General features: G+C 40.0%; 1 protein-coding gene across 7 annotated transcripts in view; it reads left to right on the top strand.

Annotated features, from left to right (window-relative positions):
• Positions 1 to 14,873, top strand: part of LOC126282148 (F-box/LRR-repeat protein 7-like) — a 78,997-nt gene that overhangs the window by 9,504 nt on the left and 54,620 nt on the right. For 6 of the 7 annotated variants that reach the window (XM_049981652.1, XM_049981653.1, XM_049981654.1 and 3 more), the window contains exons 3-4: positions 12,548 to 12,621; positions 12,700 to 12,836. In XM_049981652.1, the coding sequence (XP_049837609.1) occupies positions 12,548 to 12,621; positions 12,700 to 12,836 (211 nt within the window). Of the gene's footprint in view, positions 1 to 12,547; positions 12,622 to 12,699; positions 12,837 to 14,873 lie in introns of those variants that run through there. The other variant, XM_049981658.1, reaches the window with a different exon arrangement.

Genomic DNA, 14,873 nt, shown 5'->3' with positions numbered 1-14,873 from the left:
ACCTGTGGAATGGCAAATGGTGAAGAATTAGTTAAACTTGTCTGTGAGGTTTTTCTGAAAGGTGGGGTGTGCGATTAGGATTAGTCATGCTTGTACTTAAACTGCCCACCCCTTCCAAAAGTGATACAAAACCTCCCATTTAAATCATATTTCATAAAAGGATAAAGTATTGTATATTAAGTTAAAATTCTTATACACTATAAGTAGATATAAGACGAAAATCAACAAAAGGAAAAAGAGGATAATGGAATGTAGCGAATTAAGTCATATGATGCTGAGGGCATTAGATTAGGAAATAAGACACTTAAAGTAGTAGATGAGTTTCGCTATTTGGGGAGCAAAATAACTGATGGTAGCTGAAGTATAGAGGATTAAAATGTAGACTGGCAAATGCAAGGGAAGTGTTTCTGAAGAAGAGAAATTTAACATCAGGTATTGATTAGTCATAAAGTCATTTCTGAAAGTATTTGTATGGAGTGTAGCCATGTATGGAAGTAAAACGTGGACAATAAATAGTTTAGACAAGAAGAGAATAGAAGCTTTCGAAATGTGATACTACAGAAGAGTGCTGAAAATTAGATAGGTAGATCACATAACTAATGAGGGGGTATTGAATAGAATTGGGGAGAAGAGGAGTTTGTGGCACAACTTGACAAAAAGAAGGTATCGGTTGGTATGATGTGTTCTGAGGCATCAAGGGATTGCCAGTTTAGTATTGGAGGGTAAAAATTGTAAAGGGAGACAGAGATGAATACACTAAACTGATTCAGAAGGATGTAGGTTGCAATAGGTACTGGGAGATGAAGCAGCTTGCACAGGATAGAGTAGCATTGAGAGCTGCATCAAACTACTCTCTAGACTGATGATGACAGCAGCAGCATAGTATAATTGTTTGGTTAACCACATTACTATGTTTTTCACACACACAACTCTATTCAGTTGTCTCAATATCACTTCGTTTAATTTGTACCCTCATATTATACTTTCTGCTAATATAATATTCTGTTTGTTCCATTTTATTCCTGGAGATCGCTGTTTATCTGTGATCCTCTTTAATCAGTCTTTATCTTGTAGTCATATTCTGGTTTTATATACATTAAACTTATAGGATAGTTTAAGAATTCAAGAATAGAATACAGGATAGTTTAAGATTTGAAGGAAATTTGGTGCAGGAAAAACATTACAGAAGAAACTCCGAAAATAACTAGGAATCTGACAGTCGTCACTCTGCATGTTAACACAGAATGTTAACATCCCTGGGAAACAGGTGTGACTCCACCTGGATCCCATGGATCTGACATTAACCTCACTTCAGAATGTGCAAACCAGTACTTCTCATTAAATTTTGTGAGTCTCCCCACGACAAAACACTCACCACTCTATTAGGAAACGAAACATTAGGTAAAGTTATTCTGTTTTCTACTTTGTCCTGGAAAATTTTGAATTCTTGACACAGGTTGTCCATAACCTTGCTAGCAGCATTAAGTTTGGAAAAAGCAACTGTTGAAATGTTTCCGGAGATTATACTCTTGGTAACTTCTCAATCTTTAATTAGTTCAAATGGTTCTGACAGACTACTTAAGTTTATAGCGTCGAAGTTGGCTATTTTTTATTTACGACTTCGTCCTATATTATCTACTTGCGAACTAAGGTGTGTAGTAGCACCTGGGATTTTAGATTGAATGATCAATATTAATTCCTTAGGTCGATCTGTGTGTTCTTTTTGAAAGTATTTATGTCCTATCTTACAGAATTAAATTTAACATTACATACATTTTGAAATGATCCTAATTTTTCACTAAATTCAGATTCTACATTATTATATTTATCTTCAATGTCAAATTATAATTTTTTAGTTAAATTGTGGAGTTGCTCATCCTGTCTCTGGTTAAATTTGGGAAACGTAGATTAATTGAAGTATTCAAAGAGCTAGTGAGTTCACTATTTAAATCTTAACTTCAGATTTTCTAACTTATTGAGTCAAATTTAGTCTTCAATAAAACTATATTTGGTGCTTGACTGTTAAAGGTTTCACTTCGAGCATCTAATTTTTCACTTAGTGGCTGAATCAGCCCTCTGGTCATCCAACTTGTCACTTCAGTCATCTAATTTAGCATTTAACTGAGTATTTACTTAGTCTATCTTTAGACTTAATCCTTTGATTAAATTTACCACTTCACTCCAGTCTGGCATGTCCCTACTCCCTGTCATGTCCATGGCTGGTCCTGAAGTTTCTGTTCTTGATCCATAATTTTATTGATCTTAGACCTAGTAATCATCTAAAAGAAGTCACCAAGGAGTACAATAACTATAATAAGTTTGTTATTCAACCGCCCCCTCAACTTTTACCAAATAATTATTGGCACTGGCGGTGTCGAATGATGGTTTCAGCGTCGTTGGCAGCGAGTGGACGCGGAGTCAGCACCGATGAGCAAAAGTTGCTGCCGTTGGTGTTGGTGGCTGCTTACTGTGTCGGTGTCGGCATGATGTATGTGTGTGAAGACTGCTTGCTCTCCACACCCAATCTTCTTAGTCAAAAAGTTGAGGTCTTCTCTCCAGTTTTCTCCGCAAGTACTTTCTCACGTCTTCTACTGCGTTGCACTCACAACTTTCTTCCATTGGTTTATTGGGCTCAAAACGATTACTGGAAACAGCTCTCATATCTTGTTAGGCTTTGGTAATGCCTAATATCTTCTTTCGGTTTCTGTCTTTAAATTCCCATTTTCTTCGGGCTTTGTCACTTAGGTCACCACATTCTAACGTTTTTACAAATTACAAATCAAAAGCAAAAATAATAAATTACATGCTATGATAAGGAGCAAAACATTCGTTATAAAGTCCTACATTACATTTCTTTCATTAAGTTCATGCTGATGTAATAGTTTTGTTCCAACACATTCTTCTTTTGAGTTTTTTTGATTTTCGCAGTCAGCTGGTTCATACTATTGATCTGAACCCAATCTACTACAGTACTGGTATGTGGTGTTCATAAAGGTTCTTCTGGTGGTATTGCATACCTAAAGTACAATCACATTATCCCTGTTTGCATTTCCAGTGTTGTGGTAGAGTATCCAGCCATGTCCAATACCCTACTGAAAAAGTCAGTGTCATTTTATGTTGTGGGTATTTATCGCCGTGCTGACTAACATTTAGATCCAATCAATCAGTTCCATGCGTCTGCTTGTTGTATTGTCAGGATGGAGTTTTGAGGGAGTTACTTTCCTTGACCATAGATAATGCATTTTGACATTAGTTGCTGGGTTCAATCATGTTGTATTTGATACTGTGGAAACAATGGAGTTTTTGTGCTGTTTTGTATGGCAGAAAAAATAGTAATTCTTTCACCTTTTTCTATTTCCTTCTCTGGAAGGGGACAGTTTTGGGTGACATGATTCTCTCTGCCACTGAGTCCTCAATCTCTACAAAAAGTTAACAAAATAAATCTTTTAAATAACTTGTGGGAATAACTCATTAGTGCTCAGTTACGTAAAAATAATACTGAAAATTTAGCATGTCCCTGCAATACAAATGATGCATAAATTTCAGTAAAAGGCATGAGGTTGGTTGTTCATTAAGTATCTAAAAAATTTTGAACCTGAATGATAAAATATTTTGTTTACATACATGAAATCTATAGTGTGGTGTCAGGCTGCAGAAATTGTTTTAAACTGCTTACTGTTTACAGTAGTGGACTACTTCTTAAGACTACTAACACAAAAATGAAAGAACAGCTGTTAACAATCCTTAAATAAGTATAACAGAATTTGTAGTTGATAGTTTGTCTAAAAACCAGTAATAGTCCAGTCTTGTTGCTTATACTATTAATGTGAAGCTAGGCACTAATGGGTCAATATCAAAATTAGTGATCACAAAATCAGGAATTTTTACTACTTTGGAAGCAAAATGCATGGACAAAGAAAGCAAGAAGCAAATAAAAAGCAGGTTAGCCCAAGCAGAGAAGGCATACCTGACCAGTGGAATAAGTCAGTCTTAAGTTGTGGAAGAAATTTTGGAGAATTCATTTGAACTACATAATGTATGGTAGTGAATTGCTAACTGTGGGAAAACTGGCAAAGAAGAGTTTCTAAGATATGAGATGTGCTGTGGACGGATGTTGAAATTAGGTGAACTGATACAGAATGGGATAGGTGTATAAGGTAAAAATTATGAGGAAAGATAGATTGGAGTATACCCAACAAATACAGGACAAACTGCAAGTGCTACTCTGAAATGGATGGATATGTGTGTGGGTGTGTGTGTGTGCGCGAGTGTACACCTGTCCTTTTTTTCCCCTAAGGGAAGTCTTTCCGCTCCCGGGATTGGAATGACTCCTTACCCTCTCCCTTAAAACCCACATCCTTTAATTTTTCCCTCTCCTTCCCTCTTTCCTGACGAAGCAACTGCCAGTTGCGAAAGCTCGTAATTCTGTGTGTGTGTGTGTGTTTGTGTGTTTTGTTCATGTGCATATATATATATATATATTCCAAGACTTACCAAGCGGGAAAGCGCCGGCAGACAGGCACATGAACAAAACACACAAACACACACACAGAATTACGAGCTTTCGCAACTGGCAGTTGCTTCGTCAGGAAAGAGGGAAGGAGAGGGAAAAATGAATGGATGTGGGTTTTAAGGGAGAGGGTAAGGAGTCATTCCAATCCCGGGAGCGGAAAGACTTCCCTTAGGGGAAAAAAAGGACAGGTGTACACTCGCGCGCACACACACACACACACACACACACACACACACACATATCCATCCGCACATACACACACAAGCTTTTTTCCCCTAAGGGAAGTCTTTCCGCTCCCGGGATTGGAATGACTCCTTACCCTCTCCCTTAAAACCCACATCCTTTCATTTTTCCCTCTCCTTCCCTCTTTCCTGACGAAGCAACTGCCAGTTGCGAAAGCTCGTAATTCTGTGTGTGTGTTTGTGTGTTTTGTTCATGTGCCTGTCTGCCGGCGCTTTCCCGCTTGGTAAGTCTTGGAAACTTTGTTTTTAATATATTTTTCCCATGTGGAAGTTTCTTTCTGTTTTATTTACATCGCATTACCCCCAAAGGCCTCACACTTAGTTCCCATCTCTGGCTGCAATCCTTCTTTCCATCAGTCCTTATATCAGTTCCAAACTGCACAATCCATAACACTCACCTGCCTAATGCTTCACCTATATATCAACTCAGCCAATGAACACATCTGTCAACTTCTATCCCAAATCAAAGTCCTCAATCTTTCATCTCCCACATCCACACCAGCTGTTCATAGCATCCTCCTGCAGGCCAACCACAAATTAGAACAGCATGCCACCCTCCACCTCAAAAAACTATCCAATATCCTGGTTTCCCATCTCCGGAAAGGCAACTCACTCACCCTCCACAATCTTTCAAACAAACCTCAACCTCCTCTCATTGCACACAGACCCAGTCTCTCTCATCTACTCAATCTCCCACTTCCAGCTCCACTCCCCCCAACACCTCAAAATTCTAGTCAACACAATCTGGAACCACACCACCCCAACTCAGTAGTTAACCTTTCCTCCAAACCTCTCTCCCAATCCAAAACCTCTGTCCTATCCAAAGGCCTCACCTTCAGCCCCATTCCCAGATTCGACCAAACTGCCCTTGTCAAAGATTTACTGTCCTACACTCTTAGTCTCTGCTGGAAATATCACTTTGCCACGAAGAAAAATAATCCTGATCCCACTCCTAACGATCCAACTCCCTAAGACACTATCCAAATTGAACCCTGCCTGGAACAGTTCCGTCCTCCATCACAGCGGGACCCACCTCCTCTTCCTCAAAATCACCATCTCCAAACCTTCCAGGAATTTCTCACTTCCAGCCTTGCCTCTCGATCTTTCTTGAAAAACGTTAATCCTACTCCCAACATCACCACAGCCGAAGCCCAGGCTATCCGTGATCTGAAAGCTGACCGATCCATCATCATTCTTCTGGCTGACAAGGGTTTCACGACCGTGGTACTTTATCGTCGGGAGTATGTGGCTGAGGGACTGTGTCAGCTTTCAGACAACTCTACATACAAAGTTTGCCAAGGTAATACCATTCCTGATGTCCAGGTGGAGCTTCAAGGAATCCTCAGAACCTTAGGCCCCCTACAAAACCTTCCACCTGACTCCATCAAACTCCTGACCCCACCGACACCTCGCACTCCTACCTTCTACCTACTTCCTAAAATTCACAAACCCAAACATCCCGGCCACCCCATTGTAGCTGGTTACCAAGCCCCCCACCTTAGCCAGCGTCATCCTGACCCACAACTTCTTCACTTTTGAAGGCCAGACATACCAACAATTAAAGGGAACAGCCATGGGTACCAGGATGGCCCCCTCGTATGCCAACCTATTTATGGGTCACTTAGAGGAAGCCTTCTTGGTTACCCAAGCCTGCCAACCCAAAGTTTGGTACAGATTTATTGACGACATCTTCATGATCTGGACTCACAGTGAACAACAACTCCTGAATTTCCTCTCCAACCTCAACTCCTTTGGTTCCATCAGATTCACCTGGTCCTACTCCAAATCCCATGCCACTTTCCTTGACGTTGACCATCTGCCCAATGGCAAGCTTCACACATCCGTCCACATCAAACCCACCAACAAGCAACAGTACCTCCATTATGACAGCTGCCACCCATTCCATATCAAACGGTCCCTTCCCTATAGCCTAGGCCTTCGTGGCAAAAGAATCTGCTCCAGTCCTGAATCCCTGAAAACAGCTTTCGCATCCCACAACTACCCTCCCGACCTAGTACGGAAGCAAATAACCAGAGCCACTTCCTCATCCCCTCAAACCCAGAACCCCTCACAGAACCCCAAAAGTGCCCCACTTGTGACAGGATACTTCCCAGGACTGGATCAGACTTTGAATGTGGCTCTCCAGCAGGGATAAGACTTCCTAAAATCCTGCCCAGACATGAGATCCATCCTTCATGAAATCCTCCCCACTCCACCAAGAATCTTTCCGCCGTCCACCTAATCTTCGGAACCTCTTGGTTCATCCCTATGAAATCCCCAAACCACCTTCCCAACCCTCTGGCTCCTACCCTTGTAACCGCCCCTGGTGTGAAACCTGTCCTATGCACCCCTCTCACCACCACGTACTCTAGTCCTGTAACCTGGAAGGTGTACACGATCAAAGGAAGAGCCACGTGTGAAAGCACCCACGTGATTTACCAACTGACCTGCCTACACTGTGATGCTTTCTATGTGGGAGTGACGAGCAACAAACTGTCCATTCGCATGAATGGACACAGGCAGGCAGTGTTTGTTGGTAACGAGGATCACCCTGTGGCTAAACATGCCTTGGTGCATGGCCAGCAGCACATCTTGGCACACTGTTACACTGTCCGGGTTATCTGGATACTTCCTACCAACACCAACCTATCCGAACTCAGGAGATGGGAACTTGCCCTTCAATATATCTTCTCTTCTCGTTATCCACCAGGCCTCAATCTCTGCTAATTTCTTGTTGCTGCCACTCAGCCACTCACACCTCACCTGTCATTCAACATCATCTTTGCCTCCACACTTCTGCATCGACTGACATTTCTGCCCAAACTCTTTGCCTTTAAATATCTCTCTCTCTCTCTCTCTCTCTCTCTCTCTCTCTCTCTCTCTCTCTCTCTCTCTCTCTCTCTCTCTCTCTCTGTGTGTGTGTGTGTGTGTGTGTGTGTGTGTGTGTGTGTGTGTGTGTGTGTGTGTACCTATCCTTTTTTCCCCTGTAAGGTAAGTCTTCCCGCTCCCGGGATTGGAATGACTCCTTACCCTCTCCCCTAAAACCCACATCCTTTCATCTTTCCCTCTCCTTCCCTCTTTCCTGACGAAGGAACCGCCGGTTGCTAAAGCTCGAATTTTGTGTGTTTGTTTGTGTGTCTATTGACCTGCCAGTGCTTTCATTTGGTAAGTCACAAAATCTTTTTTTTTTTTTTTTTTTTTTTTAAATATATAGAGAGATATGAGATTGTCCCCGTAGAGTATTTTCTTCTTATATATGGGGGGGGCGGGGGGGGGGGGGGGGGGGGGGCATTAGGTTCTGTTTGCTCTCCAAACCAAGGTACAACTTGGCATTTTTTTTACATTACAGAACATTGCCAGATAAAAAGTGATGATAAATCCTAAATCCCAGGTGGTCTGGGAGGGGAAGATGTGACATACAAATTTGTAGTCCAGCATTTTCCAGTCAGGAATCCATCCTTGCAGAATGTTCACCATGTATATTACTTTATTTATAATGTCATTTCAGGTACTGCCATTATCAGGTCTGTACTGAAGAGTAAAGGAAAGTAAGAATGAGGTGTTGGTTTGACAGTGCCACAGGAGGAATGGTCAGTATTCAGGGATATGAGAGCAATGAGTCACTGGAAGCAAAATGTCTATCACCAAGACTATCCCTGACAGCTCTTAGCACTGTTGTCAACTTTCAGGTGCAAAGTGCTAATGGCTGCAGGTGGAAACAATAGCCACCTACAGAACTGTGACTACATTGACGTGTTTCCATAGACACATTTACAAAATCGCATTACATTATTGGTTGAGGTAGATTTGTGAAGCTCCCGTGCCCAGTCCGTTGCAACTGTTGGGATCAACTTAGGCCAATTCAAATATAGAAACATAGGCTTGCATACCTTAGCTGTGAGCATTTCATCTTTTCTACTTTGAAACACATCTCTTCTACTGAACTAGTGCTCAGAGCTCTTAAAGTATGCCTATGGAACCCCTGTTTACTTGACTTTTGTTTTGAATTATTGGTTGTATCCTTGAATATTGACCATTCCTCCTGGGGCATCCTGTATACTACCCAGATAAAGTATGAAGACTTGAAAGGTTAAAAAATGGAAGTTCATTCCTTAACTCAGATTTTTACACAATTTCCACATTTGTAAAACTAAGCTTTCAGATGACAGCAATAATTTAATATGGAGTTAACTTAAATATAACAAGTTCCCCTGCTTCTCAATAACGGCTATACAGCATCTGGGTATTATTAGCTAATATTTTGTCTTAACATTATACAGCGTGAACATTAATAAAACTTACAAACTGCAGGGACAGATTTCCAACTGTAAATTAAGGGAAAAAGGTCCCATGAACAAGTCTAGAAATGCATCATTGCCATGGTAGATGGTGCTGATGAATTAAATTTCTTCTGTCCATGTGCTGTGCTCTCCTTGTAGTCTGTGTGATTGATGCAGTGGACAGTAAGCAGTAGAACAGTCCAGTATTCATGTCAGGAAGAAGCAGAGATGGTATTTGTTTATGGCAAAGCAGATGGAAACTATTGAGAGGCAGCACAGCTTTACCAACCCAAGTACCCTCACACACCAACCACATCACACATCATTTAGAGCCCTGTTTGGGCATTTGTGTGATCATGACTCTTTGTGGACTAACGTGTAGGGAGACGACACTGTGTGTACACCCAATTTGGAGTAGTGTTCAACAGGGTATTGAGACAAATCCTAGTATAAGGTCCAGGCAAGGGGCCTGTCATCATGATGTATACCCAAGCATGATTATGTGTATCCTGTATGACATTACTATTATCCCTATCACCTGCAATGGATTTGCCTCTGTGAGGAGGATTTTGTTGGTGGGTTTTGCACCAGACCATCACAGATATGGGATTTGTCATCAACTCTTTCCTTATGAAGCAGCCTTTACCCATATTGGCATCAGTCTGCATAATCATCTGTGGGCCACACAGTCCTCAAGGAATGGTTGAGGCACCTCTTCAGCATTGTTTGAGTGGTTAGTATTCCACAATGCCTCAATAGAGGAATGTATGTGGACTCCCTTCAGAATATTCTGGTGGGCTGTTTTAAAATGTGCCTTTGGCAGTAGGACAGGTTGTTGTTTCTGTATAACGGGGCACTGCCCCACCTTTGCATTACAGTTTGCCGACACCTCATTTACGCTGTATGTTGGATAAGATGGGGAGGCCCTGTAGCATGGCCTGCCAGATCACAGGACTTACACCACCTGGATTTTTACCTCTGGGACATCTGAAAAGTGGTGTGTGATGAACCAGTGACACTATTTGGAGAGTGCGAAAGAATGCGGCAGCCCATAATACAATTGTGAATGCTTGCATTGCATCCCATGGAGGCCACATAGAACATACATTGACATGGATGCGTTGCACCTCTGTGCTTTGTTGAGAGATGATTTGTCGTCGTCGCGTGCACTCGCACACTAATTGTTTCTGGAAACATGTTTATAGGATGTTTTTTCCTCCATTTCCAGTCAGGAATCTGTTCCTGCAATTTGTTGATCTATTAATGTTCACTGTGTATTATGATCATAAAGAGTATTAGCTCTTATGTAGGGAAAAGGCAGATTGCTATTTCCCATAAAGATAACAAAAGTTACAGACAGGTGCAAGACACTTACTCTTTAGCTTTCAGTCAAAGCCTTTGTCAGGGAAGGAAATAACCCCCCCCCCCCCCCCCCACACACACACACACACACACACACACACTTTCCTCATGCACACATGACCACAGTCTCCGGCACTTCGGACGGGGAAGCATTCCGGTCAGAGCTGCAGGAATTGGCAGTCGCGTATATGCATGTCTCCTTTTCTGATAAAGGCATTGGCCAAAAGGTAATGTCTTTTTGTTGTTGTCTGCAACTTAACATGTCATCTAGCATGTCTTTTCATATATTGTTGATATACAATTTTTTTGTTTTCATATTTGCTCTTATGGTTACGTGTGTGTGATAAATTGTGTAATATTAACTTCAGTTTTGTTATATACTGCTAAAATTCGTCTAAATGATTACAAAGAGTAAAAAATGCCATTATTCAATAACAGTAATGGTTGTTCCTCAATGGAATTAAGTCTGTGACAAATGATATCCTGTCCAGCTCAACCATAAAAAAATTTACTGTGCTATCCCCTTGGTTGGTAGGACATGTTCTGAGGCATCAAGGGATCACCAAATTAGTACTGAAGGGCAGTGTGGAGGGAAAATCGTAGAGGGAGACCAAGAGATGAATACACTAAGCTAATTCAGAAGGATGTAGGCTGCAGTAGGTACTGGGAGATCTATCTTTCACAGGATAGAGTAGCATGGAGGGCTGCATCAAACTAGTCTCTGGACTGAAGACGGTGGCAACCCCCTCCTGACACCAGTAAGCCAGTTAACCTGCCACTGAACTGCATACCTCTGATAACCCAGTATCAGACTACCTTTGAAAAGTTAAACTTCACTTGGGTTTTGATTATCTCTTGTCATGCCGTAAGGTGAATTTCCTACCATCAACAAAGTAGTGTTCTGCCCATCCCCCTCCCCTCAAACCTAAAGAATATCCTTACCCATTCCTACTGTAATCTTGCTCCCAATCCTGCACCCTATGTGTCGTTACCCTGCGGTCATTCTAGTGAAAGATTGGTCCCATATGCCCACCCACTATCCCCTACCACATTCCAGTCACAGGCATCACGTACCCAATAAAAGGCAAGGTCTCATGTGGAAGCAGCATTGTAATATATCAGCTATGTTGCAATTACTCTACATCTACTGTGTGTGCATGAGTGTCTACTAGCATGAATGGCTGAGGCCTGTGACAAAATGCAAACTGGACTAACAGTCTGCTGAACATGTTGCACACTGCCACACTGGCTTCAATACACAGGTTGTTTGGATACTCCCTTCCAGCACAATTTTATTCTGAATTATGCAGGTGGGAAACTTCTCTCCAGTGTATCCTGCTCTCAGTGCCCCCTCACTCTGGGCGGAGTTCCACCCCCCACGGGTATGACAACTAATATGAATACTTTTCCCTGCTCAGGTGATGGTGGCCTCGCCCTCATTTTATGCCAAATTGATTATTCAGTTTATGTAATTGGCTCTGGTTCTACAGCCAGTTGTAGGTGCCTATATTTTAATGACTAAATAATTTTATTTTTGTGATCAATTTCAGGAATTTAAAAATTTTTTTTGGCGTTTAAACAAATTTCCTCTCACATCATTTAGTTTAGTTTCAATGAATTGTATACTTGTAACTATCAGAGACAATACTGTTGTAATGACATGATTGAAAAACAGATTTATGAGAACTTGTTGTACTTCATAGTGAACTCCACATCGAACTACTACTGTCATCCGAAAAGCTAATTTTATAATGGTGCAGTGGTGTTTGTATCTTAACAATAATGGAAAGTTCTTAGATAGAAAGATGCTCAAAATACAGGATAATTAGCAACTTACTTACAGAAGATTGGTGCATGGTACATAGAATGCAGTAAACTTTTAACGGATTTTTCTATTACAGGTTTCTGAGTAGATTAATTTCTCAATATCATTGTGCTGCTTCTTAAAATTTCTGGTGCATTACAACATCCAAATTCGGAACTGTTTGACACTTTAAAGATGAATTCCTTTCCTAGATTTCTAAACGTTAACTATGGATACATCATAAGCTGTTTCTGTTTGTGTTCTGCTGAGTATATGCATAAAGAGCTACAAAGTTACGTAATGATTAAATAGGCGAATTTTTTTTTTTTTTTTTTTTTTTTTTCAGGTGGTGAAGATGCTTCTAATGGCCATGCAGAACGTCCAATACGGAAAATTTTTGTTGGCAACATTAGTCCAGGTGTAAGTAAGAATTCAAAATGACTTCGTAAATTAAGGAAAAATATTTTAATTCTCTGTAACACAGCCCATTTATTTCAGACGACTCGAGCTGAGTTAAAGGAATGTTTTGACACATATGGTGTTGTCCTGGATGCAGTTGTTATAGTGGATAAGAATGCCTGCAAAAGAAAATATTACGGATTTGTTACATTTCTGGTCCCGGCACAGGCTTGTTCGTAAGTGTCATTTAGATTTCTTGAGATTGCATTTTTTCATGTAAAACAGTTCTTTTGACATTGTAATTAATGCAAAATTGTGCACATCTGGCAGTCTAACAAATTTTGAATGAATGATTTTGTCCTGTCAGAATGTGGATTGGCCCTCTCTAATTGAATATATATACTTGATGAAAATTTTTGGTTCAGTCTTGATTACTGAATGTTACTGAAATGTTTTTCTTTGGCCCCTATGCTTGAAATTGTAGTGTACTCCTAAATTCTTGCCACAGGTACCACTGCAATGATAATACTCATTAGTCATGTTGATTAAAAAAATAGCTTATTGTCACTAACTCAGGGAATATTGTTGATTTCACATTGTTCATGCACTCCTTTAGGGCACACAAGTAGCGATTGATAGGGGCAATCTGAATCGATTGAAATTGGAGATACTTGACTGTTGGCACGGACAACTTCCCTTCACTGCCAAACCAATATGACTTAGCAGAGAACACTGAAAGTACCATGTTAACTTTTGTGTACAAAAGCAGATGTAACGTGAGAATACATGAAATAACTCGGCACAGTGAAGACAGTGTAATATGGTGACTACAGTGGCATTGTGTAGCGCATTGTTCTCTGCGTACGGTTTGTATTAACCTGAAACAAATCATACACAATAGTGAGACTATATTGTGCTACTCATTACAGCTGCTGAATTTGGTGTCCTACTACTATGCATCATTTATGCTTAATCGTTGGTGTTTCAAATATTGTTTCTGAAACACAGTTACGGACTTCAACAAAGAATTTAAAATATTTCATATACAGCAGAGACTTCATTAACTGGACTAATTTTTGTCATAAGGCATACAGATAATTGAAAATCTGGATAATCGAAAGGATTAAGGAAAGACTTTTGTATGATTAAGAAAGTTATCTAGAAAGATAACCTGCATCGACTGTGTATGGTTATTTTTTGGGTATGTTGTCATATGGTTATCTTTCTGGGGTTGATAAACAATGTTAGGTGTTTATCCAAAACAAAAATTATTTGAACTGATTAAAATCACACAAATCAATGTTTATTAGATTAGAGATAAATTTTCATATTTATGTACACATTTTCTTAAAATTACTGAAGTATTGCAACCTTGGTCATGAAATGGGTAACAGGAGTTTAATTTTTAAAAATATTTGCTATTAATCTGTTATTCTTCGAACCATTTGAAAGCTATTTCCAGGGCTTGAAATGCTTCTGCATGAGATGGTCCCAATCATTTTCTGCATTTTCATTTTTTTCTTTTTTACTTTCTTACACTTTTTGTTGTCTGCATGCAATATGTTCCAACAATATCATTGACATGATCTGAAAACCTTTTCATTAGTGTCACAAGTGAGCCACTTCTTCATATCATCAGCATGACATTCTTAGCATATTAGCATGTCGGTAGCTTATTTACATCCTCCAAAACAGAATCATTTGTATCAGTTACTGAATTTTCATGCTTTCATTGTTGTATTTGGTTTGAAGCTTTGTTCAGTCTTCCTTTCAATCAAATCCCAGTCACCTTCAACTCTGTAATGACACTCCTTCCTGAAAAATAACAAAAGTACTATGTAAAAATCTATGTAAATCTGTATAAAAGATATTTGTTGTTTTGATGTTTCATTAACACTTTGATCTATTGGTTGTAGCAAGAATGACACATTAGGAGGCAAAATTTTACTGGAAACATGTCATTTTCTGTTGCCAACAGTTAAGTTGTTTGTGCCTTCTCCAGTAAAAGCAAGACATTCCCACATTTGCCAATTTTGTTTTGAATTTTTTTACTTAATGGATAAGTGTTGTCATACTAGTCAGAAGATTTCAGTGTTCATCCATGCGCTTCTTTGGTTTCTATGAGGAGGAACTCCAATAATTTTAAGTATCTGGAGTTTTTGATTTTCTGGTGGGGAGCAGAGACATTTTATGGGTATCTGTAGTGTTTGTGCAAACTAATATTGTTACTTGCTCTTTACTAGTGTATTGTGGAGCTGAAAAAGGTCACCAAG

This window comes from Schistocerca gregaria, chromosome 7, assembly GCF_023897955.1.
Source record: "Schistocerca gregaria isolate iqSchGreg1 chromosome 7, iqSchGreg1.2, whole genome shotgun sequence".
NCBI lineage: Eukaryota > Metazoa > Arthropoda > Insecta > Orthoptera > Acrididae > Schistocerca > Schistocerca gregaria.
Note: the sequence above shows the minus strand (reverse complement) of the source record. Positions and strands in the feature narration are given on the sequence as shown.